A 26,881-nucleotide genomic window follows, 5' to 3' on the forward strand; every position below is an offset into this window, starting at 1 on the left:
CCTGAAGCTTCGGGTTAAGTTTATCTTGATGTTCGAACATATCTGCTAGGTATGATACTCTCTCCAACCACTCTATGTCGTATTAAGTATTCCAAAAAGTCTTGTTTCTTTTGCACCTCCAAGAACAATTTGATTTCAGATTTCAATTCAAAAACACAATTTACAACATTTCGTTTGACAGCCAGCGTACTGTAGTGTAGAAGAGCAGAATCTCGTGATCTATATCAATGTTTTTGCTCGGTTCTTTGAAGCTCCAGATTTTATATAATTTACGACTTATACTAGCAATGGACTCTTGATGTCGATTGGTTAGGGCAGTGGTTAGGAAGCTAAATCTTTTCTGTTTTCTGAAAGCCCGATTTTGAGCTAAACATAGATGGCGCACCATCCGTACAAACCCCCACAGCCGTTTTAACCCATTTTAATCATCCAGTTACAAAAAAGGTATTTATTTTCTCCCTGCTATCTTCACAAAAGAGCAACTCTTCTTTGCTATCATCCGCATGAATATAGACACAGACCAGCAACTGCGAGCAGAATTCACGTCTGTTGATTTATCAACTTGAAAAGCAAAGAATGGTGAAAGCTTAATTTTGATAAAAATGTGTTATTTAACATTTACGTACATGCAGCGTTTGATGAGATTTTCTCCTATTGTTTTTTTTTCTTGGCATTTTCTATCGCGACATCATTTGATGCTTGCACTAATTCTGGTGAAAACTTCCTGTTCGATCAAGTCTCTGGCGTTTGCAACTAGCTTCTTACCGACGAAAGAACTCCATATATTTTTTGGTGTGTTCCGAATGACTCGTCTCAAATGACGTTTTAGTTTTGAAGATTTCATAGATTCGTGACTGAGAACAACTTTGTACAGTGCGCTTTGTTTCTTCTCTATTACATTTCCAGTGATGTTAATGAAGCCGAATTAAAAAAATTCTTCTAAATATTTATGTTTCAAATTACTAAGGTTTAGTATACCAGTTGGCGACCCCCCAGAAAGACCTTCGCGACCCCCAGGTTGGGAACCCGTGTTCTACACTACAGCAAATAATACAGGCTGTTGCGAAGAAAAAAATATATGAGCCTTAAAGTGAAATATAGGCAAACGTTCAACCACTTCCATGACTTATTGTGCAACTAGCCGTAGGACAACCAATCAAACAACTAGCCGTAGGACAACCAATCAAACAACTAGCCGTAGGACAACCAATCAAACAACTAGCCGTAGGACAACCAATCAAACAACTAGCCGTAGGACAACCAATCAAACAACTAGCCGTAGGACAACCAATCAAACAACTAGCCGTAGGACAACCAATCAAACAACTAGCCGTAGGACAACCAATCAAACAACTAGCCGTAGGACAACCAATCAAACAACTAGCCGTAGGACAACCAATCAAACAACTAGCCGTGGGACGACCAATCACATGATGACACAAACCAAACAAGAAGCAGAAACTGTTTTATTGATGCACCTACATGTGTTTACTTTGGTTCAAAAGTTTTTCATGTGTCCAAAAAAAACAACCTCTCATTTAAGTTGAAAGCGTGTAAATAAAGCAGCGCGGGTTAGACTGGACTCCAATTTCTGCTGAACGATTTCATCCCCGCCATTAGTGTAATGACGTCATTGTGGAAGTGCTGGCTTGACCTTGTCGAACTCCTCGTCATAGCAGGCGTTGAAGCACGCGCTGTCCTCACATCGAGCTGCGCATGCGTCATAGACGCCCCAGCACGCCAGACGACATGGCGCCCCAATCTGCCAACACGCATCCACGCATGCGCGGGTCTCAGCTGTCCACTCGCTCGTCTGCCCGAAGCAATCTATTTTTAGAATTAGTATTACTTTAGTCAATGTCGGCAGGTGGCCACAACTCAGAAACTTATGACATTACGTTAGACAAATATTAATTCCTGTCATTAAAATCCTGACATTAAAATCATGACATCAAAATCGTGGCTACAGGACATTACCCCCCTGGATATTTCCCCCCCGGACATTTCCCCCCCGTATTTACCCCCCGGAGCAATTACCCCCCTGTCAATTACCCCCCTGTCAATTACCCCCCCGGGGAATTACCCCCCCCCCCCTCTCAAGTTAAAATCCTAACTCTAACTAGAATTTTATACCTATATACTACTTTAATCCAAACCTTAAGAAAAAGACCAAAACCTAAGCATCCACCTTAGCCTAAAACTCCACACATAACCAAAACCAAAGCTAGACACAACCTTAACCCTAAAACTAGCCCTAACCCTAACCCTAGCCCTAACCCTAACCCTAACCCTAACCCTAAACCTAAACCTAAACCTAAACCTAAACCTAAACCTAAACCTAAACCTAAACCTAAACCTAAACCTAAACCTAAACCTAGCCCTAGCCCTAGCCCTAGCCCTAGCCCTAAACCTAAACCTAACCCTAACCCTAACCCTAACCCTAACCCTAACCCTAACCCTAAACCTAGCCCTAGCCCTAACCCTAACCCTAACCCTAGCCCTAAAACCTAACCCTAACCCTAACCCTAACCCTAACCCTAACCCTAACCCTAACCCTAACCCTAGCCCTAGCCCTAGCCCTAGCCCTAAACCTAACCCTAAACCTAGCCCTAACCCTAACCCTAACTCTAACCCTGTCCGGGGGGGGGGGTAATGTCCTACTGGGTGGGGGGTAATTGACAGGGGGGTAATTGACAGGGGGGGGTAATTACTCTGGGGGGTAATGTCGGGGGGGGGGGAAATATCCGGGGGGTAATTGACAGGGGGGAAATGCCCTGTTCCCCAAAATCGTAACCTATCCCCCATCCCCCTTGCCGTGAACAAAAAATGACCTACCTCTGCCTGCGGTGAACAAAAAATTACCTACCTCTCCATGCCGTGAACAAAAAATGACCTACCTCTGCCTGCGGTGAACAAAAAATGACCTACCCTCCCTGCCGTGAACAAAAAATGACCTACCTCTGCCTGCCGTGAACAAAAAATGACCTACCTCTCCATGCCGTGAACAAAAAATGACCTACCTCTGCCTGCGGTGAACAAAAAATGACCTACCCTCCCTGCCGTGAACAAAAAATGACCTACCCTCCCTGCCGTGAACAAAAAATGACCTACCTCTGCCTGCCGTGAACAAAAAATGACCTACCTCTGCCTGCCGTGAACCAAAAAATGACCTACCCTCCCTGCCGTGAACCAAAAAATGACCTACCTCTGCCTGCCGTGAACCAAAAAATGACCTACCCTCCCTGCCGTGAACCAAAAAATGACATACCCTCCCTGCCGTGAACAAAAAATGACCTAACTCTGCCTGCCGTGAACAAAAAATGACCTACCTCTGCCTGCCGTGAACAAAAAATGACCTACCTCTCCATGCCGTGAACAAAAAATGACCTACCTCTGCCTGCGGTGAACAAAAAATGACCTACCTCTCCATGCCGTGAACAGAAAATGACCTACCTCTGCCTGCCGTGAACCAAAAAATTACCTACCTCTCCATGCCGTGAACAAAAAATGACCTACCTCTCCCTGCCAGACAGACCGACTCCTGCTCCTGCCAGGGCTGGCAGTAGCGGCTACAGATGGCGGCCCGGGGGTCACTGGCGGCCAGGGTCAAGGTCAGGAGAACGGACACGTGGACAACCAGCTGCAGCATCTTGGGCAACCCGTCAACCTGGTGGTAGCAATACTGTAGATCACGTGACTTGGGTAAACAACGCTTGTTTAGTTGGGCCGGATACATGAGATGACATTCCAACATCAGATGTCATGTCTGACATTGTGTCCTGTCTGACATTTGTCCTGTCTGACATTTGTCATGTCTGACATTATGTCCTGTCTGACATTTGTCCTGTCTGACATTGTGTCCTGTCATTTGTCCTGTCTGACATTTGTCCTGTCTGACATTTGCCCTGTCTGACATTGTGTCCTGTCATTTGTCCTGTCTGACATTTGTCCTGTCTGACATTTGTCCTGCCTGACATTTGTCCTGTCTGACATTTGTCCTGTCTGACATTTGTCCTACCCAGTAGAAAACCTCACCTCACAAGACCACAGCAACAACTAAGTTGGAGCTGAAAACATCTCTTTCTGTTTTTGGCTTATGTTTTATATTGGCTAGCACTAATTAACACCACTCTAATTAATGAAGATTATCTACCCTTAAATTACCCGCCAATTATGTCGACACGTGACAAAGAGAACCATCAGTAGAAAATGTGACGTCATTACAAAGATGAAACGAGATGTAATTAAATGTAATAAAATATAATTATAAGGTACCCTTTAGCGGAGCAATTTGCTTATTTTAAAATACCATATGTTAGGGCGATCCTTAAAAGCCTAATAGATTATGGGGGGGGGGTCTTATCAGGTTCTTTTTAGTGAAACAAAAATTGAAATACAAATATGGGGTCAATTATTCAAATGGATAGATCGCTACTGAAGGCTACACCCAAAGGTCGGGATGATTCTGTTTTCTGTGTACAATTTCTAATCAGTTAACTAAATACAATGTTAAATCCAGTACCGTTACAGCTAAATGAAATAAATACAAAGTTGAATCCAGTACCGTTACAGCTAAATGAAATAAATACAATGTTAAATCCAGTACCGTTACAGCTAAATGAAATAAATACAATGTTAAATCCGGTACCGTTACAGCTAAATGAAATAAATACAATGTTAAATTCAGTACCGTTACAGCTAAATGAAATAAATACAATGTTAAATCCAGTACCGTTACAGCTAAATGAAATAAATACAAAGTTGAATCCAGTACCGTTACAGCTAAATGAAATAAATACAATGTTAAATCCAGTACCGTTACAGCTAAATGAAATAAATACAATGTTAAATCCAGTACCGTTACAGCTAAATGAAATAAATACAATGTTAAATCCAGTACCGTTACAGCTAAATGAAATAAATACAATGTTAAATCCAGTACCGTTACAGCTAAATGAAATAAATACAAAGTTAAATCCGGTACCGTTACAGCTAAATGAAATAAATACAATGTTAAATCCAGTACCGTTACAGCTAAATGAAATAAATACAATGTTAAATCCAGTACCGTTACAGCTAAATGAAATAAATACAATGTTAAATCCAGTACCGTTACAGCTAAATGAAATAAATACGCTTTTTCAAAACATTAACATCACATTGATTGTAACAATTATTAATAGGTAGCTTCTCCCCCCCCCCCCCCCGAACGAAATGCAATCTATATAGAAAATATATGCTTTACCAGTGTCAGCACCCCTACCCCGGAAAACTTAATCCGCCCCCCCCCCCCCCCACCAGCGGCCAAAAGTAGGAAACGTTGCCGGTTAAAGTTGAGGTGGTGATTTTGGTTTCGGTTTAGGGAAAAAGACAACACTATCAACCTAGCGCCGGAATTTATTAGTCTCTAGTTTTAAGGGGATATGCGCCGTAAAAAATCACATTTCTTGTTTTTCGTCATGATGGGTTTCTTGCACTGTTGGATACTTTGTCCATTTTTTTTATTAAGAAAAAAATACTTTAATGAGAAAAAAATGTTATGTGTTTAAAATAACATTTTTATGACCCAATTAATTCAAAATAATCAAGTTTTCCCAATCTTACAAGCTCTATATGAAAAGTTTTATATCCGTCATCATATATATATATATATATATATATATATATATATATATATATATATATATATATATATATATATATATATATATATATATATATATATAGTGGCGTAGCGAGGTCGGGTGTCACCCGGTGCGGCACTTAATGGTGTCACCCCCCAGAGGCGTAGCGACCCTTCCCGGGGACAAACTTTCAAATTTTCGATTTGCAACCCCCACCCCCTCAAACTTTCGATTTGCACCCCCCTCAAGTTTTTCTCTATATAATTTGTTATTTTTTGCTTGGTGTCACCCCACTAAATGGTGTCACCGGGTGCGGTCCGCCCCCCCCCCCCCCCCGCCCATCCCCCCTCGCTACGCCTCTGTATATATATATATATTTATATATATATATATATATATACATACATATATATATATATATATATATATATATATATATATATATATATATATATGCCTGGAAGAAACTGTTTTCGAATGGTATCATCCATTGTTAACATGTAAACCGGACAGTAAGTAAGTGTGAAGAGCAGCGAGTGTTTGTCTAATTGGGTGTGAAATTGTAAGATAGTTATACTGATTCTGTTAACATTGATTTTTAAATACCTCTTATCATTGATATTTTATTTTCTTTATGTATTGTCTATTTTCATCATCCTGGCCCTCACAAAGTGGGCTAAAATTGGGCCATTTAAATATTTTCCACATATTTAATAAACACCATGAAGTTCTAAGAATTTTAAACAATTCCAACAATCCTTTCCATATCTTTGGTTTCTCTGAAACTCGATTACAATCTTTTATGAATAACGAGCTGACCCGCGGCGTAGCATACGCCGCTATTTAGATCTAGTTTGTTTTGTTTTCTACTTTTCAGTACTTCATACTTAGTGAAATTCGACACTACCCTCCCTTTCATTCTACGATTGTAAACATTCGGGGTGAACCTTAGCTCACAAGAATGGTGGGGGTGGTAGCTATATGCATAGAGAGCGGGGGAGTAACGGCGTGCGTTTACGTGGTGTCTCGCATGGTCCCCATGAAGAGAATTATATATAGAGATATATTCCCATTTTTCAGTTATTCATAATTTGTGAATTCGACACTACCAATGCTGCGACTGAAAATATTTTGCTTTAAAACACAATCAGTAGCTAGTGAAGGACGATTATTAGCCTCACCCTTACTTTCCACTCCTCTATCCGCAGACATGATGGTGAAGAGATTTTTTATGAATCTAGGTAGCCAGCAATTGGGATCTGTTGCTACCGAATTTAAACTTCTTTCCTACAAGATCTTCTAGCCATTGGGATTTATTTGTTGCTACTGAATGTAAACTTCTTTCCTACAAGATCTTCTAGCCATTGGGATTTATTTGTTGCTACTGAATGTAAACTTCTTTCCTACAAGATCTTCTAGCTATTGGGATCTGTTTGTTGCTACTGAATGTAAACTTCTTTCCTACAAGATCTTCTAGCTATTGGGATCTGTTTGTTGCTACTGAATGTAAACTTCATTCCTACAAGATCTTCTAGCTATTGGGATCTGTTTGTTGCTACTGAATGTAAACTTCTTTCCTACAAGATCTTCTAGCTATTGGGATCTGTTTGTTGCTACTGAATGTAAACTTCATTCCTACAAGATCTTCTAGCCATTGGGATTTATTTGTTGCTACCGAATGTAAACTTCTTTCCTACAAGATCTTCTAGCTATTGGGATTTATTTGTTGCTACTGAATGTAAACTTCTTTCCTACAAGATCTTCTAGCCACTGGGAATTATTTGTTGCTACCGAATGTAAACTTCTTTCCTACAAGATCTTCTAGCTATTGGGATTTATTTGTTGCTACAGAATGTAAACTTCTTTCCTACAAGATCTTCTAGCCATTGGGATCTGTTTGTTGCTACCGAATTTAAACTTCTTTCCTACAAGATCTTCTAGCTATTGGGATTTATTTGTTGCTACTGAATGTAAACTTCTTTCCTACAAGATCTTCTAGCTATTGGGATTTATTTGTTGCTACTGAATGTAAACTTCTTTCCTACAAGATCTTCTAGCCATTGGGATTTATTTGTTGCTACCGAATGTAAACTTCTTTCCTACAAGATCTTCTAGCTATTGGGATTTATTTGTTGCTACTGAATGTAAACTTCTTTCCTACAAGATCTTCTAGCCATTGGGATCTGTTTGTTGCTACCGAATTTAAACTTCTTTCCTACAAGATCTTCTAGCTATTGGGATTTATTTGTTGCTACTGAATGTAAACTTCTTTCCTACAAGATCTTCTAGCTATTGGGATTTATTTGTTGCTACTGAATGTAAACTTCTTTCCTACAAGATCTTCTAGCTATTGGGATTTATTTGTTGCTACTGAATGTAAACTTCATTCCTACAAGATCTTCTAGCCATTGGGATTTATTTGTTGCTACCGAATTTAAACTTCTTTCCTACAAGATCTTCTAGCTATTGGGATTTATTTGTTGCTACTGAATGTAAACATCTTTCCTACAAGATCTTCTAGCCAGAGGAGGACATCCAGTCGTGAACTAAACTCATGGCTTTACGAGCAGGGTGATCATCTTTAATTACACGGGGATTAATTGGCTGGAAATTATTGGAAGGATGGTCATCATTAATTCAGTAGCATAGCGGGGGGGAGGCGGGACATATGTCCCCGGGCGCCGACCTTAGGGGGCGCCAAAATGGGTTGGAAAAGGTTGAAAGGGGTGCAAATCGAAAGTTTGAGGGGGGGGGGGGGTGCAAATCGAAATCTTGAGGAGGGGGGTGCAAATCGAAAAGTTTGTCCCCGGGCGCCGGGAAGGGTCGCTACGCCTCTGCATTAATTTCACGTCAAGTCAATGTTGATAGACTAACCTAAAACACGTCACCTCAGCCTTGACCCAACTCACGTGACTAGATTCAAGATGGCTGGTGTTTACTCCCAACAAGTTCAACAACAAGCAAAGCACCGAATGATAACACAAAGTTTATTTTATTTTGGCACAAAAATCTAGCATATATTAGATTTACATATGAACATAGAAAAGACACTTCGGTTAGATAATCCCAAATGACTCAACCAAACACACAAGAAACAAAACATTACGCCTGCTCAGAATGTGGCGTAGCTAGGATTTTTTGGGCCACGAAAAAAAATATTAGTGGGCCCCTTTGTCAGCTGTTAGGCTACAATGGAGTGAAATGAAGAAATTAACTGCTACTTACGATAGTTTTACATAATATAAATACTCTGTACATTTTGTATTCTATACGTCCTGATTATGTATTTATACTATATTATTATTACTGCTACTACCCCGTAGTTTTGTAAAAAGTAATACAAGCTTCCAGTGAATTCATTAATTTTGTGAGTAACCAAACACAGTAGCGTCACAAGGCGGGGCAGGGGTGCTGTACGCATCTGATGACAACAATTATGCCTGACACTTTGACAAAACATTGTAGAATTTACTGTCAAAACTATCCAGCTAAAATAATAAAATATTAGTGAGAGAGGGGTAACACACCACCGAAAATGCAAAATGTTTTTAGGATAATAGGGTGACACTTTTAGTAAACGCACTGGGGAACATCCGACCTTGTGACGCCACTAACCAAACCCTTGTGTCGCCACTAACCAAACCCTTGTGTCGCCACTAACCAAACCCATTTTGTTAAAAAAATTGCTCAGGATTTATTTAGATGTTTTTTTTTTTTTTGCTTTAAATTTAGCAATTAAATGATCAATAAGTTGATTGAGATCTATTGAGATCTATTTTAGCTGCTTCTGTAAGTTGGATGCTCCGGATGGCCAAGCTACTGACACAATGGGCATATCTACAATTGTTCATAGCAAAGCACAATTATAATTGTTTTTCTAGCGGGTATTGAAATAAATATGTAACAAAATTTGCGGCTGTTGTGTAAATGATCTTATGTTATTTAACTTATTATTATATTAAGAAGTAAACAGATTACTATTATAATGTTTTTCAAAGTTTATAAATTTGTTACTTAAAAACACCCCCCAAATTTATAAATTCTAAAAGTTTTACAAGACTGAACAAGTTATCCAAATAATTTTAGACCATGTTTATGACTTTTTGCTGTGACTTTTTTCCTGTGACTTTTTTCCTGTGAATTTTTGGCTGTGACTTTTTTCCTGTGACTTTTTTCCTGTGACTTTTTTCCTATGACTTTTTTCCTGTGACTTTTTTCCTGTGAATTTCCCCCGCTAACCGCCCACTGATCGTGTGACGTCATTTCTTGCTCCGCTTTCCCCGGATGTAGAGCGTGTCTTCCTCGTCATCGTCTTCAGCGTCGGTCTCGTCATCTGACGACCTGGGGTCAGACAGGTGGGGGTTATAGGGGTCAGACAGGTGGGGGTTATAGGGGTCAGACAGGTGGGGGTCATAGGGGTCAGACAGGTGGGGGTTGTGGGGTCAGACAGGTGGGGGTTATAGGGGTCAGACAGGTGGGGGTTGTGGGGGTCAGACAGGTGGGGGTTATAGGGGTCAGACAGGTGGGGTATTAGGGGTCAGACAGGTGGGGGCTATAGGGGTCAGACAGGTAGGGGTTATAGGGGTCAGACAGGTGGGGTATTAGGGGTCAGACAGGTGAGGGTTGTGGGGTCAGACAGGTGGGGTATTAGGGGTCAGACAGGTGGGGGTTGTGGGGTCAGACAGGTGGGGTATTAGGGGTCAGACAGGTGGGGGTTGTGGGGTCAGACAGGTGGGGTATTAGGGGTCAGACAGGTGGGGGTTATAGGGGTCAGACAGGTGGGGGTCATAGGGGTCAGACAGGTGGGGGTTATAGGGGTCAGACAGGTGGGGGTTATAGGGGTCAGACAGGTGGGGGTTATAGGGGTCAGACAGGTGGGGGTTATAGGGGTCAGACAGGTGGGGGTTATAGGGGTCAGACAGGTGGGGTTATAGGGGTCAGACAGGTGGGGGTCATAGGGGTCAGACAGGTAGGGTTATAGAGGTCAGACAGGTAGGGTTATAGGGGTCAGACAGGTGGGGGTTATAGGGGTCAGACAGGTGGGGGTTATAGGGGTCAGACAGGTGGGGGTCATAGGGGTCAGACAGGTAGGGTTATAGAGGTCAGACAGGTAGGGTTATAGGGGTCAGACAGGTGGGGGTTGTGGGGTCAGACAGGTGGGGGGTTATAGGGGTCAGACAGGTGGGGTTATAGTGGTCAGACAGGTAGGGTATTAGGGTCACACAAAGGTGGGATTAAGGTCAACTGGAGGGTGGGACAGTTAAGTGAGAGGGTGGCATCCAGGAGGGGAGAGGTGCGGAGAGGGGAGTTGTGGGCTCAGCAATGGGGGGGGGGGGGTGTAGGCGCGGACTAACTCTGGCACCACCCATATGACATATCTGGCCATCTGGGTCATATTTGGCCATCTGGGAAATTTGCTTGGAAAGTTTCGAACCCAGGACCCCAGCCTCGTGACTTACATGTCAAAGAGCGCCGATGAGTGTTTCGATTTCTTTAAGACGGCGCGTTCGTCTGCTGTCCCCAGCCGTCGGTAGCGCTGATTCTGGTTTAGGTCTCGGTCTCTGGCGCGGCTGGGTGGGTGGGGGAGGTAAGGGGGGGGGGGGGGGTAAATAACAAAATATAAGGATTAGTAATACTTAAGGGTAGGAAATAAAATATATTAACAAGAAAGGGATAAATTAAGGGGGAACTGAGGGGGAACTGAGGGGAGAACTGAGGGGAGAACTGAGGGGAGAACTGAGGGGAGAACTGAGGGGAGAACTGAGGGGAGAACTGAGGTGAGTACTGAGGGGAGAACTGAGGGGAGAACTGAGGGGAGAACTGAGGGGAGAACTGAGGGGAGAACTTAGGTGAGTACTGAGGGGAGAACTGAGGGGAGAACTGAGGGGAGAACTGAGGGGGGAACTGAGGGGAGAACTGAGGGAGAACTAGGGAGAGAAGTGAGTGGAGGAAGCAAGTGTCGAGCTGCGTGAGTTACCTGCGCCTAACAAACAGGTGGATGATTGACATGATGATGATCAGGAGCCCCACACCTGCAATCACTGCACCTGCCACGATAAGGTCAGCTCGACCTAGACAACACAAATGTTTGGCGTGACGTTTGTCGTATGACATGTTGGGTGACATGCTGCGTGACGGTTTGGGTGATGTGTTGGATGACGAATCTGATGACGGGTATTGGATAGTGCGTATCGGATGACTTGACTTGTGTTGGATAACGTATGTCGGATGAGGTATGTCGTATGACGTGTTGGATGATGTATGATATATGTCGGATGACGTGTGTTAGATGACGTATGTCGGATGACGCGTGTCGGATGACGTATGTCGGATGACGTATGTCGGATGACGCGTGTCGGATGACGTATGTCGGATGACGTATGTCGGATGACATGTGTCGGATGACGTATGTCGGATGACGTATGTCGGATGACGTGTGTCGGATGACGTATGTCGGATGACGTGTGTCGGATGACATATGTCGGATGACGTATGTCGGATGACGTGTGTCGGATGACGTATGTCGGATGACGTATGTCGGATGACGTGTGTCGGATGACGTATGTCGGATGACGTGTGTCGGATGACATATGTCGGATGACGTATGTCGGATGACGTATGTCGGATGACGTGTGTCGGATGACGTATGTCGGATGACGTATGTCGGATGACGTGTGTCGGATGACGTATGTCGGATGACGTATGTCGGATGACGTATGTCGGATGACGTATGTTGGATGACGTGTATTGGATGACGTGTGACGTATGTCGGATGACGTATGTCGGATGACGTGTGTTGGATGACGTGTGACGTATGTCGGATGACGTATGTCGGATGACGTATGTCGGATGACGTATGTTGGATGACGTGTATTGGATGACGTATGTCGTATGACGTGTGTTGGATGACCTACCGTGTATGATGGTGTGCCAAGTGCTAGTCCCAGACAGTGGTACGTCAATCTTGTCCCGACCCTCCTCCACGATGCTGTACACGCTGCTGTTGGATTTGTGCGACTCTGCTTCACCTACAACCTGCGCCAGGGCCTCGTTGTCGAGGTCGTAGGCGGGGCTCATCGTCTGCTGGGAGCTGGCTGAAACAGGAAGGTCAAGGTCATTCCGTGTATGGGTCTACTGAGTGAAGAACAGTAGAAGACATCAACAAACAGATGACATCAACAAACAGATGACATCAACACACAGATGACATCAACAAACATGACATCAACAGATGACATCAAAAAACAGATGACATCAACAAACAGATGACATCAACAAACAGATGACATCAACACACAGATGACATCAACAAACATGACATCAACAGATGACATAAAAAACAGATGACATCAACACACAGATGACATCAACACACAGATGACATCAACAGATGACATCAACAAACAGATGCCATCAACACACAGACAGTAGAAGATATGAGATCTATGGTAACATGTCAAATGCAGTGCATCGTCTCTGCTTCCCCTACCCTGCACTGGACCACGAGCCCACTTACCGACCGTGGTTTTCCTCTTGCCTTTCCTCCTGAAGCTGCCGTCGTCCCCTGGGGTCGAGGGTCTGACGGTGGTCGCTGTATACGTTCTGTGGGTGATGTAGGCCGTCTTGATCTGGCCACCTAGGGCCGTGTCTGATTTCTCAGGCCCAAATTTATATCCATTCTCAAACTCGTTTGGCTTCCCTCTCGTATCGAGGTCCTGGCCATATTTCTCCAGGATGGGTTGCTTCCCAGTCTGGATGGTCTCCTGCAGGGTCTGGTGCTGACGTAGCTGTCCCAGCATGGCCTGAAGCTCCTCCGTCCTGTTGCCTGCCGGGCTCCCGGCAAAGTCTCGGAGAGTCTCGTCCTCGCTGTCCTGTAACCTCGAGGCCACAGACTTAAGCTCCTCGAACTCCGCGTCTTGCGGGGGGCGGGGCGGCCGGGGCGTCCCGTGTCTGGACAAGGCGGGTTTCAGTCTAGGGGCGTCGTCAGCAAGAAGTGGAGATTTTACTTTTGGTACTACGTAGGGTGAGAGAGTTCGACCTTGGGTAACTTCCTTGACACCGTTTTTATGTAGGTCAAGGCCGTTAGTGTCCTCCAGCCAATCAGGGCCAGTGTTGTCTTCTAGCTCCTCCCCGAATTTCTCATGAGCCACAGGGGGCGGTGCTGCTTCGGCGTTATACTCCACATCGTCGGACCACCCGTAGGGGCGCTCAGGGGGCAGGACGCCCCCCTCCCCCACAGGAGACTTGACGTAGCTCAGATCTTTCTCGATGTCCGACACTGATATGTCGTCAACCGGCAGCCGGGTTCCGGCTTTTTTTCGAGGCATGTCACGTGTCAAGCACACACAAGTCACGTGATCCGATCAAGCCTATATATAGATGCTCGTCTGTGTCAAACTGTGGGACATTTTTACAACGTGTTCAACATCATTGAGAGATTGTGAGACAGGAGATTGGGAGACAGGAGATTGTGAGACAGAAGATTGGGAGACAGGAGATTGGGAGACAGGAGATTGGGAGACAGGAGATTGGGAGACAGGGAGACAGGAGATTGGGAGCCAGGAGATTGGGAGACAGGAGATTGGGAGATTGGGAGACAGGAGATTGGGAGACAGGAGATTGGGAGACAGGAGATTGGGAGAAAGGAGATTGGGAGCCAGGAGATTGGGAGACAGGAGATTGGGAGACAGGAGATTGGGAGACAGGAGATTGGGAGACAGGAGATCGGGAGATTGGGAGACAGGAGATTGGGAGACAGGAGATTGGGAGATTGTGAGACAGGAGATTGGGAGAGAGGAGATTGGAAAAAAGGAGATTGGGAGACAGGAGATTGTCAGACAGGAGATTGGGAGATTGGGAGACAGGAGATTGGGAGACAGGAGATTGGGAGACAGGAGATTGTGAGACAGGAGATTGGGAGATTGGGAGACAGGAGATTGGGAGACAGGAGATTGGGAGATTGGGAGACAGGAGATTGGGAGACAGGAGATTGGGAGATTGGGAGACAGGAGATTGGGAGACAGGAGATTGGAAGAAAGGAGATTGGGAGACAGGAGATTGGGAGACAGGAGATTGGGAGACAGGAGATTGGGAGACAGGAGATTGGAAGAAAGGAGATTGGGAGATTGGGAGACAGGAGATTGGGAGACAGGAGGTTGGGAGAGGAGATTGGGAGACAGGAGATTGGGAGACAGAAGTTTGGGAGACAGGAGATTGGGAGACAGGAGGTTGGGAGACAGGAGATTGGAAGAAAGGAGATTGGGAGACAGGAGATTGGGAGACAGGAGATTGGGAGACAGGAGATTGGGAGACAGGAGATTGGGAGACCGGAGATTGGAAGAAAGGAGATTGGGAGACAGAAGATTGGGAGATTGGGGGACAGAAGATTGGGAGACAGGAGATTGGGAGACAGGAGATTGGGAGACAGGAGATTGGAAGAAAGGAGATTGGGAGACAGGAGATTGGGAGACAGGAGATTGGGAGACAGGAGATTGGGAGACAGGAGATTGGGAGACAGGAGATTGTGAGACAGGAGATTGGGAGATTGGGAGACAGGAGATTGGGACAGGAGATTGGGAGATTGGGAGACAGGAGATTGGGAGACAGGAGATTGGGAGATTGGGAGACAGGTGATTGGGAGACAGGATATTGGGAGACAGGAGATTGTAAGACAGGAGATTGTGAGACAGGAGATTGGGAGACAGGAGATTGGGAGACAGGAGATTGGGAGACAGGAGATTGGGAGACAGGAGATTGGGAGATAGGAGATTGGGAGACAGGAGATTGGGAGACAGGAGATTGGGAGACAGGAGATTGTGAGACAGGAGATTGGGAGACAGGAGATTGGGAGACAGGAGATTGGGAGACAGGAGATTGGGAGACAGGAGATTGGGAGATTGTGAGACAGGAGATTGGGAGAGAGGAGATTGGAAAAAAGGAGATTGGGAGACAGGAGATTGTCAGACAGGAGATTGGGAGATTGGGAGACAGGAGATTGGGAGACAGGAGATTGGGAGACAGGAGATTGTGAGACAGGAGATTGGGAGATTGGGAGACAGGAGATTGGGAGACAGGAGATTGGGAGATTGGGAGACAGGAGATTGGGAGACAGGAGATTGGGAGATTGGGAGACAGGAGATTGGGAGACAGGAGATTGGAAGAAAGGAGATTGGGAGACAGAAGATTGGGAGACAGAAGATTGGGAGACAGAAGATTGGGAGACAGGAGATTGGGAGACAGGAGATTGGGAGACAGGAGATTGGGAGACAGGAGATTGGAAGAAAGGAGATTGGGAGATTGGGAGACAGGAGATTGGGAGACAGGAGGTTGGGAGAGGAGATTGGGAGACAGGAGATTGGGAGACAGAAGTTTGGGAGACAGGAGATTGGGAGACAGGAGGTTGGGAGACAGGAGATTGGAAGAAAGGAGATTGGGAGACAGGAGATTGGGAGACAGGAGATTGGGAGACAGGAGATTGGGAGACAGGAGATTGGGAGACCGGAGATTGGAAGAAAGGAGATTGGGAGACAGAAGATTGGGAGATTGGGGGACAGAAGATTGGGAGACAGGAGATTGGGAGACAGGAGATTGGGAGACAGGAGATTGGAAGAAAGGAGATTGGGAGACAGGAGATTGGGAGACAGGAGATTGGGAGACAGGAGATTGGGAGACAGGAGATTGGAAGAAAGGAGATTGGGAGACAGAAGATTGGGAGATTGGGGGACAGAAGATTGGGAGACAGGAGATTGGGAGACAGGAGATTGGGAGACAGGAGATTGGAAGAAAGGAGATTGGGAGATTGGGAGACAGGAGATTGGGAGACAGGAGGTTGGGAGAGGAGATTGGGAGACAGGAGATTGGGAGACAGAAGATTGGGAGACAGGAGATTGGGAGACAGGAGGTTGGGAGACAGGAGATTGGAAGAAAGGAGATTGGGAGACAGGAGATTGGGAGACAGGAGATTGGGAGACAGGAGATTATGAGACAGGAGATTGGAAGAAAGGAGATTGGGAGACAGGAGATTGGGAGACAGGAGGTTGGGAGACAGGAGATTGGGAGACAGGAGATTGGGAGACAGGAGATTGGGAGACAGGAGATTGGAAGAAAGGAGATTGGGAGACAGGAGATTGGGAGACAGAAGATTGGGAGACAGGAGATTGGGAGACAGGAGATTGGGAGACAGGAGATTGGGTGACAGGAGATTGGGATATTGGGAGACAGGAGATTGGGAGACAGGAGATTGGGAGACAGTAGATTGGGAGACAGGAGATTGGGAGACAGAAGATTGGGAGACAGGAGATTGGAAGACAGGAGATTGGGAGATTGGGAGACAGGAGATTGGGAGACAGGAGATTGGGAGACAGGAGATTGGGAGACAGGAGATTGGGAGACAGGAGATTGGGAGACAGGAGGTTGGGAGACAGGAGATTGGGAGACAGGAGATTGGGAGATAGGAGATTGGGAGACAGGAGATTGGGAGACAGGAGATTGGGAGACAGGAGATTGTGAGACAGGAGATTGGGAGACAGGAGATTGGGAGACAGGAGATTGGGAGACAGGAGATTGGGAGATTGGGAGACAGGAGATTGGGAGATTGGGAGACAGGAGATTGGGAGACAGGAGATTGGGAGACAGGAGATTGGGAGACAGGAGATTGGGAGACAGGAGATTGGAAGAAAGGAGATTGGGAGACAGAAGATTGGGAGATTGGGGGAGAGAAGATTGGGAGACAGGAGATTGGGAGACAGGAGATTGGGAGACAGGAGATTTGAAGAAAGGAGATTGGGAGATTGGGAGACAGGAGATTGGGAGACAGGAGGTTGGGAGACAGGAGATTGGGAGACAGGAGATTGGGAGACAGAAGATTGGGAGACAGGAGATTGGGAGACAGGAGGTTGGGAGACAGGAGATTGGAAGAAAGGAGATTGGGAGACAGGAGATTGGGAGACAGAAGATTGGGAGACAGGAGATTGGGAGACAGGAGATTGGAAGAAAGGAGATTGGAAGACAGAAGATTATGAGACAGGAGATTGGGAGACAGGAGATTGGAAGAAAGGAGATTGGGAGACAGAAGATTGGGAGACAGTTGATTGGGAGACAGGAGATTGGGAGACAGGAGATTGGAAGAAAGGAGATTGGGAGACAGGAGATTGGGAGATTGGGGGACAGAAGATTGGGAGACAGGAGATTGGGAGACAGGAGATTGGGAGACAGGAGATTGGAAGAAAGGAGATTGGGAGACAGGAGATTGGGAGACAGGAGATTGGGAGACAGAAGATTGGAAGAAAGGAGATTGGGAGCCAGGAGATTGGGAGACAGGAGGTTGGGAGACAGGAGATTGGGAGACAGGAGATTGGGAGACAGGAGATTGGGAGACAGGAGGTTGGGAGACAGGAGATTAGAAGAAAGGAGATTGGGAGACAGGAGATTGGGAGACAGAAGATTGGGAGACAGGAGATTGGGAGACAGGAGATTAGGAGACAGGAGATTGGGTGACAGGAGATTGGGATATTGGGAGACAGGAGATTGGGAGACAGGAGATTGGGAGACAGGAGATTGGGAGACAGGAGATTGGGAGACAGGAGATTGGAAGACAGGAGATTGGGAGATTGGGAGACAAGAGATTGGGAGACAGGAGATTGGGAGACAGGAGATTGGGAGACAGGAGATTGGGAGACAGGAGATTGGAAGAAAAGAGATTGGGAGACAGAAGATTGGGAGATTGGGGGACAGAAGATTGGGAGACAGGAGATTGGAAGAAAGGAGATTGGGAGAAAGGAGATTGGAAGAAAGGAGATTGGGAGACAGGGGATTGGAAGAAAGGAGATTGGGGGACAGGAGATTGTGAGACAGGAGATTGGGAGACAGGAGATTGGGAGACAGGAGATTGGGAGACAGGAGATTTGGAGATTGGGAGACAGGAGATTGGGAAACAGGAGATTGGGAGACAGGAGATTTGGAGACAGGAGATTGGGAGACAGGAGATTGGGAGACAGGAGATTGGAAGAAAGGAGATTGGGAGACAGGAGATTGGGAGACAGGAGATTGGGAGACAGGAGATTGGGAGACAGGAGATTGGGAGACAGGAGGTTGGGAGACAGGAGATTGGAAGAAAGGAGATTAGGAGACAGGAGATTGGGAGACAGAAGATTGGGAGACAGGAGATTGGGAGACAGGAGATTGGGAGACAGGAGATTGGGTGACAGGAGATTGGGATATTGGGAGACAGGAGATTGGGAGACAGGAGATTGGGAGACAGGAGATTGGGAGACAGAAGATTGGGAGACAGAAGATTGGGAGACAGGAGACAGGAGATTGGGAGATTGGGAGACAGGAGATTGGGAGACAGAAGATTGGGAGACAGGAGATTGGGAGACAGGAGATTGGGAGACAGGAGATTGGGAGACAGGAGATTGGGAGACAGGAGATTGGAAGAAAGGAGATTGGGAGACAGGAGATTGGGAGACAGGAGATTGGGAGACAGGAGATTGGAAGACAGGAGATTGGGAGATTGGGAGACAGGAGATTGGGAGACAGGAGATTGGGAGATTGGGAGACAGGTGATTGGGAGACAGGATATTGGGAGACAGGAGATTGTAAGACAGGAGATTGTGAGACAGGAGATTGGGAGACAGGAGATTGGGAGACAGGAGATTGGGAGACAGGAGATTGGGAGACAGGAGATTGGGAGACAGGAGATTGGGAGATTGGGAGACAGGAGATTGGGAGACAGGAGATTGGGAGACAGGAGATTGGGAGACAGGAGATTGTGAGACAGGAGATTGTGAGACAGGAGATTGGGAGACAGGAGATTGGGAGACAGGAGATTGGGAGACAGGAGATTGGGAGACAGGAGATTGGAAGACAGGAGATTGGAAGACAGGAGATTGGGAGACATGAGATTGGGAGACAGGAGATTCGGAGATTGGGAGACAGGAGATTGGGAGACAGGAGATTGTGAGACAGGAGATTGGGAGACAGGAGATTTGGAGACAGGAGATTGGGAGACAGGAGATTGGGAGATTGGGAGACAGGAGATTGGGAGACAGGAGATTGGGAGACAGGAGATTGGGAGACAGGAGATTGGGAGACAGGAGATTGGGAGACAGGAGATTGGGAGACAGGAGATTGGGAGAGAGTGTAGTTAGGATTAGGATTAAAGTGTTTTGTACACACAACAAACTTAACTCAGAACGTGGAGCCATGTCAGTTGTTCCCATTTAAGGAATTATCTGGCCTTAAATTGAAGGTCAAGGTCCCCGCGTAAAATGTTTCTATTAATATCCTTCGCACCATACTTACCCTGACCTTGACCTCTATCACGACAGAGGTCAACTCATTGTTTCAAATCATTGCGGCTTAGCATTTGGTGGCAGGGTGGGTTGGTAGGGGTGTTAAGGGATCGGGCGTCTGGGTGTTGGGCGTCTGGGTGTTGGGCGTCTGGGTGTTGGTCGTCTGGGTGTTGGTCGTCTGGGTGTTGGGCGTCTGGGTGTTGGGCGTCTGGGTGTTGGGCGTCTGGGTGTTGGGCGTCTGGGTGTTGGGTGTTGGGCGTCTGGGTGTTGGGCGTTGGGCGTCTGGGGGTCGCCGGTACTAAACTGCGAGGAAATTAGCGTTTCGCTAAGGTCGTTGGGGACCAGAACTTTCCACCATCTCAACACATCGGGGGGAGGGGGGGGACAGTGCCCAACCCCCCTCCCCCCTCCCCCCTCCCCGAATGAAATAAATTTTATATATAAAATATCAGCTACAACCAGTGTCCGCTGCCCTAAAAAGATTCAAGCTCCCCCCCCCCCCCCCCCGTAGAAAAATGTCAAAAAGTAATACTAGTGGGGGCAGATGAGGGGGCGGGGTCTGAGGGTGTTAGATGTCGCCCTAGTTTGGTTAAGATTGCAGTTCATCTGGTCTGAACAGCTTTCTAGTTTCTAGGAACTAAATAAATCACCTGGATCTAGATTGCGATAGCTAAGGACTTAACTAAACACGACATTTTTGTTCACATTTTTTTGCGGTTTTATTTTTGCCACTAAAAAACTTGTCAGAACGACCTGCATCAAACTTGTCATCTGACAACATGCTCTGGGTGTGCTGTGGTGCTGTCGGCCTGAGACACGCGCTCAACACCAGACCCACCTGGTGCGCTCTAAGACATAACTGTCGTGCGCAATCTTGGGTGCGCACACAGATTTCTTTTTACTTTCTCGTATACGGAGTATAGAGGAAGTATTGTGCACATAATTAGCAGATATTTTGACAGTTTTAAACCTTCCTACTGTATCGTATACGGAATATAATGTGTGCGCATGTGTTCATCAGAGTTTCTTCCAAGCATCTCTTGTGGCAAAGAAACTCTACCGCTCCCCCCCTCCCCCCCCCCCACGAACGAGATGGAATTTATATAGTAAACATACTTTTACTAGTGTCCCCCCCCCCCCCCTACCCGGAAAAATGTCGTCCGTGGATGTTGGTGTTATTACTTTCTCGTATACGAAGTATAGAGAAAGTATTGTAATCGTGTAAAAAATAAACCGGGAGTGATCTCCCTAAACTTTCTCGAATATTCTTATTTAACACTACGGGGGATGGAAAGTCGGGATATAGACAATATTTTTGATCCATTTTTAATTACTTAATAAACTTTTTAAAATTAATAGAATCTCGTAGAAAAAGCACACCAAGTGAAAGCCAAACAAAATGTGTATAACAATGCGAAATATTATTAGTACTTTATAAATTCACAGGCGTTTTTTGAGAAGTCGGTGAGATCACTCCCAGTTTATTTTTATTCATTTCGCAAAATAATTTTTTATTTATTTTTTTTTATTTTTTGCGAATGTCACGAGATTTTTATTTTAAAAGTTGTCCGCGGCTCTAGAAATATAATATTTTTAACTGCAGCTACTTGAGAACCCCCATTGGCTGGGCGGGCGGAAGTGGTGTGTCATGTCGACTGCTGAGATAACCGCCAATGAATCAACCCGTTGTAGCCAGCAGACGATCTTTATGACCGGGAACCCATGGCTCTTTATCTGGCTCATGTACAGAGTTATCTGCTCGTGATGTATGGACGGCCAAAACTAACATTAACAAAAGCCTTCTCTTTGGGCAAGTTTGGTTCTATTCTTTATAAATCCTGACTTGCACATATCTTGCACCTGACTTGCACCTGACTTGCACATATCTTGCACCTGACTTGCACATATCTTGCACCTGACTTGCACATATCTTGCACCTGACTTGCACATATCTTGCACCTTGGGTCACCACTGGTACCAGACGCTGTCTGCCAGCTGTCGACACAAACTGTTGGTGATGTTGGTACCACATGTGTCACGGTCAGGTCAAATGTCACGGTCAGGTCAACATCATGTCAAATGTCACGGTCAGGTCAACATCAGGTCAAATGTCACGCTCAAGGCAGCTCACGTGACTACGTGTGTCGGTACCCTTGGTGTGACGTCACATCCCAGCTGCAGCGATGTCACGTGTTTGGACTGTCTTGGCTGCTGGTTGTGTTATTTATAGACCCACCCATCCCCTCAACCCACCCATCCCCTCAACCCACCCATCCCCTCAACCCACCCATCCCCTCAACCCTCCCATCCCCTCAACCCACCCATCCCCTCAACCCACCCATCCCCTCAGCCAAGACCCACCCATCCCCTCAACCCACCCATCCCCTCAACCCACCCATCCCCTCAACCCTCCCATCCCCTCAACCCTCCCATCCCCTCAACCCACCCATCCCCTCAACCCTCCCATCCCCTCAACCCACCTATCCCCTCAACCCACCCATCCCCTCAACCCACCCATCCCCTCAGCCCACCCATCCCCTCAACCAACCCATCCCCTCAGCCCACCCATCCCCTCAACCAAGACCCACCCATCCCCTCAACCAACCCATCCCCTCAGCCCACCCATCCCCTCAACCAAGACCCACCCCCTCAACCAAGACCCACCCATCCCCTCAACCCTCCCATCCCCTCAACCCACCCATCCCCTCAACCCACCCATCCCCTCAACCCACCCATCCCCTCAGCCCACCCATCCCCTCAACCCACCCATCCCCTCAACCCACCCATCCCCTCAACCCACCCATCCCCTCAACCCACCCATCCCCTCAACCCTCCCATCCCCTCAACCCACCCATCCCCTCAACCCACCCATCCCCTCAACCCGACCATCCCCTCAACCCTCCCATCCCCTCAGCCCACCCATCCCCTCAACCAAGACCCACCCATCCCCTCAACCCTCCCATCCCCTCAACCCACCCATCCCCTCAACCCACCCATCCCCTCAACCCTCCCATCCCCTCAACCCACCCATCCCCTCAACCCTCCCATCCCCTCAGCCCACCCATCCCCTCAACCAAGACCCACCCATCCCCTCAACCCACCCATCCCCTCAACCCACCCATCCCCTCAACCCTCCCATCCCCTCAACCCACCCATCCCCTCAACCCACCCATCCCCTCAACACACCCATCCCCTCAACCCACCCATCCCCTCAACCCACCCATCCCCTCAACCCACCCATCCCCTCAACCCACCCATCCCCTCAGCCCACCCATCCCCTCAACCAAAACCCACCCATCCCCTCAACCCACCCATCCCCTCAGCCCACCCATCCCCTCAGCCCACCCATCCCCTCAACCCACCCATCCCCTCAACCCACCCATCCCCTCAACCCACCCATCCCCTCAACCCACCCATCCCCTCAACCCACCCATCCCCTCAACCCACCCATCCCCTCAACCCACCCATCCCCTCAACCCACCCATCCCCTCAACAAAGACCCACCCATCCCCTCAACCCCCCATCCCCTCAACCCACCCATCCCCTCAACCCACCCATCCCCTCAACCCACCCATCCCCTCAACCCACCCATCCCCTCAACCCACCCATCCCCTCAACCAAGACCCACCCATCCCCTCAACCCTCCCATCCCCTCAACCCACCCATCCCCTCAACCCACCCATCCCCTCAACCCACCCATCCCCTCAACCCACCCATCCCCTCAACCCACCCATCCCCTCAACCCACCCATCCCCTCAACCCACCCATCCCCTCAACCCACCCATCCCCTCAAACCACCCATCCCCTCAACCCACCCATCCCCTCAAACCACCCATCCCCTCAAACCACCCATCCCCTCAACCCACCCATCCCCTCAACCCTCCCATCCCATCAACCCACCCATCCCCTCAACCCACCCATCCCCTCAACCCACCCATCCCCTCAACCAAGACCCACCCATCCCCTCAACCCACCCATCCCCTCAACCCTCCCATCCCCTCAACCCACCCATCCCCTCAACCCACCCATCCCCTCAACCCTCCCATCCCCTCAACCCACCCATCCCCTCAACCCACCCATCCCCTCAACCCTCCCATCCCCTCAACCCACCCATCCCCTCAACCCACCCATCCCCTCAACCCACCCATCCCCTCAACCCACCCATCCCCTCAAACCACCCATCCCCTCAACCCACCCATCCCCTCAACCCTCCCATCCCATCAACCCACCCATCCCCTCAACCCACCCATCCCCTCAACCCACCCATCCCCTCAACCAAGACCCACCCATCCCCTCAACCCACCCATCCCCTCAACCCTCCCATCCCCTCAACCCACCCATCCCCTCAACCCACCCATCCCCTCAACCCACCCATCCCCTCAACCCACCCATCCCCTCAACCCACCCATCCCCTCAACCCACCCATCCCCTCAACCAAGACCCACCCATCCCCTCAGCCCACCCATCCCCTCAACCCACCCATCCCCTCAACCCACCCATCCCCTCAACCAAGACCCACCCATCCCCTCAGCCCACCCATCCCCTCAACCCACCCATCCCCTCAACCCTCCCATCCCCTCAGCCCACCCATCCCCTCAACCCACCCATCCCCTCAGCCCACCCATCCCCTCAACCCACCCATCCCCTCAACCCTCCCATCCCCTCAACCCACCCATCCCCTCAACCAAGAGCAATCCTCGGCCAGCAGCCATTCCAAGAACCGCGACTGTGCATGTTTTTTTGAGAACCTGTGTTATCTCCCTGCCCAATAGCTCAGTAAAGGTCGTTAGCCCAAAAGTAGCTGTGTCAAGGTCAATGTTTCTATGTCAAGGTCAATGTTTCTATGTCAAGGTCAATGTTTCTGTGTAGGTCACATCAAGCCACTGAAGTTTCAAATGTTTTGCTTTGTTTCTGAGTCCGAACAAAAGCTGCTTTTAGCAGACGCGAAAGATAATTCTCATTTTTCTGGCTGCAGGCTAAAATTAGCTGCACGTGCTCAGTCGTACCTGTCTGACGCGTGTGACCTTGAGGAGAACGAAACCTATAAATGTCAGCCTGACCTACAACATGAATGGTTGCTCGCCGTCTACTTTGGGCCAATCAGATTCAAGATCATATATATACACACATACACACACATATATGTATATATATATATATATATATATATATATATATATATATATATATATATATATATATATATATATATATATATATATATATATATATATATATATATATATATATATATATATATATATATATACATATAAGACTCCATACACATAGGTGTAAGGAGCAGGATTAGGGTTTCATTTCAATTTTTCAATTTAGACATTTGAATTTGTGTAAACATTTCAATTTAGGGGGGGGGGGAATAGTGTTTAGTGTTATGGTTAGGGTAGTTATGATTGGCTTGTTTTCTGATGTTCTGATATGTTACTACGTCGTGTTTCTGTCAACTATCATAGCACCAAAGGTTACGTGACCATAGGTCATGGAGCCAAAGGTCATGGGCCAAAGGTCACGGGGCCAATGGTCACCAGCTATACTTTCTCATTTAATGTATCTCTTTGCGTGCTCCCCCCTCTCCCCACCCACTCCCTCGTCATCAACAATTCCACGTTTAAAAGGAATGTTTTATTTTCTGAGAAAATGCGCCATTTTTTGGGCAGGCGTCTGGAAGACGGTGGCAGCACGAAGGGGGGGGGGGGGGCTGGCAGACGATGTACCAACTGATTCAGGCGGGATAACTCGCCTCCATCAGACGGTAAGTCTCATACAGAACATTGCATAGAACTGGCCAGGTTTCTTGGCGTTTTGATGCCAAATTTTTTCACCGGATTATCGGATTAAACACCAAAGCTGTAGGATTCGAATATGGATTATTATAGTGTGACAAGATTGTGAAACTAATTCTGTTGACAAATAGATGTCAGTGGATTTGTGGTGCATGTGTGTTGGATGTTTGGGTTGTGTGGGAGGACGTTGGGTTGATGTGGATCGGTCAAGATGTAGGTCAAGATGTAGGTCAATCTCAGGACTGAAACTCGTGTACGGCAAAGAAGTTGACCTGAATGTATGTCTGGTGTAGATGTGTGTAGGTCGGTGTGTGCCTATGTGTGTGAGTGTGTATGTGTGTGTGTGTGTTCCGTGTATTGTCAGCCAGTGTTCACAAAGCAAATTATTTTTCCGGAGATCACTACCCCACTACACCATCAGAAAGTTCTCCCTAAAAATTTAAAATCACGAAATCGGCTGGGCTATTTTTCGTTTGACTTCCACTAAATATAGATCTGATAATTTTAGTTTTTTTTTCTGTTTCCATGACCAACAACACACAGTATCAGATCGCTCGCTCGATTACTTCCCTTAACCATTTAATGTTTTTTTTCCCCTTGATTTGTCCATGTGTTTTTAATAAAGTGTTTACAAGAAATGGGAAAACCACTTGTGCGCATGTGCAACACAATTCCCGTCCCGTGCAGTAGACAAGACAAACCCAAGAACACACAACACTCGCGTGTAGGCCAGGGAACGCGTTGTGCCAGTACAAAAACTGCTCACCGTCCAAGGCTGAAGTGATGAATGGAATTCTCTAGATCTAGCACCAGAAAACTAGGGGTGGGGCTCGTAAAGTGAGGGTCAGCCCCAGAGTGGGGCAGAATGTTTGATCTGATCCCCACCCCTTTCTGTTTTTATCTGTCACAGAGCCGCAAGTAGCAAATGATCACGTGACCAGCAGAAAATGACAGTGCCAACCAGCAGACGACCAATACAATGAGCAGGGAGTCACTGGGTCATCACTTCAAGTTGACCTTGATCTTGGCCCTGACAGGCGCTAGTCTAAGGTCAGATTTTAATGACTGATTTTAAAACTCCCAGATATACATACTACATTATATATGTCACGTGACACACAATCTACGTTATATGTCACGTGGATGACCCAGACCCCACCCC

The 26,881-nt window shown here is 47.1% G+C and overlaps 3 protein-coding genes across 10 annotated transcripts in view; 1 reads left to right on the forward strand and 2 right to left on the reverse strand.

Annotated features, from left to right (window-relative positions):
• Positions 1-1,448: 1,448 nt before the first annotated feature.
• On the reverse strand, positions 1,449-4,092 carry LOC131939348 (cysteine-rich neurotrophic factor). 3 transcript variants are annotated; one of them, XM_059297619.1, is made up of 3 exons: positions 4,036-4,092; positions 3,517-3,667; positions 1,449-1,827 (listed from the first exon to the last, which is right to left on the reverse strand). In XM_059297619.1, exons 2-3 carry the CDS (start codon positions 3,647-3,649, stop codon positions 1,631-1,633), a joined length of 330 nt encoding a protein of 109 aa, XP_059153602.1. In that variant the 5' UTR covers positions 3,650-3,667; positions 4,036-4,092; the 3' UTR covers positions 1,449-1,630. The 3 variants fall into 3 exon arrangements, with proteins under 3 accessions (XP_059153602.1, XP_059153605.1, XP_059153603.1); XM_059297622.1 differs by having other exon boundaries at positions 3,517-3,682; positions 4,036-4,052; XM_059297620.1 differs by lacking the exon at positions 4,036-4,092 and having other exon boundaries at positions 3,517-3,695.
• Positions 4,093-8,595: 4,503 nt separating this feature from the next.
• On the reverse strand, positions 8,596-20,717 carry LOC131939324 (uncharacterized). Of its 2 annotated transcripts, none has more exons than XM_059297552.1 (6): positions 20,621-20,717; positions 13,141-14,021; positions 12,539-12,718; positions 11,602-11,695; positions 11,084-11,194; positions 8,596-9,965 (listed from the first exon to the last, which is right to left on the reverse strand). In XM_059297552.1, the coding sequence occupies exons 2-6, from the start codon at positions 13,949-13,951 to the stop codon at positions 9,884-9,886; spliced, it is 1,278 nt and encodes a 425-aa protein (XP_059153535.1). In that variant the 5' UTR covers positions 13,952-14,021; positions 20,621-20,717; the 3' UTR covers positions 8,596-9,883. The 2 variants fall into 2 exon arrangements, with proteins under 2 accessions (XP_059153535.1, XP_059153534.1); XM_059297551.1 differs by having other exon boundaries at positions 20,566-20,717.
• A 4,917-nt stretch (positions 20,718-25,634) lies between these two features.
• Positions 25,635-26,881, forward strand: part of LOC131939337 (uncharacterized) — a 39,277-nt gene continuing 38,030 nt past the window's right edge. For 2 of the 5 annotated variants that reach the window (XM_059297583.1, XM_059297580.1), the window contains exons 1-2: positions 25,704-25,852; positions 26,630-26,769. In XM_059297583.1, the coding sequence (XP_059153566.1) occupies positions 26,699-26,769 (71 nt within the window). In that variant the 5' untranslated portion in view covers positions 25,704-25,852; positions 26,630-26,698. The other 3 variants (XM_059297582.1, XM_059297581.1, XM_059297584.1) reach the window with 3 other exon arrangements.

Source organism: Physella acuta, unplaced genomic scaffold, assembly GCF_028476545.2.
Source record: "Physella acuta isolate Inbredline_101_S28 unplaced genomic scaffold, ASM2847654v3 ptg000275l, whole genome shotgun sequence".
In the NCBI taxonomy this organism is placed as follows: domain Eukaryota; kingdom Metazoa; phylum Mollusca; class Gastropoda; family Physidae; genus Physella; species Physella acuta.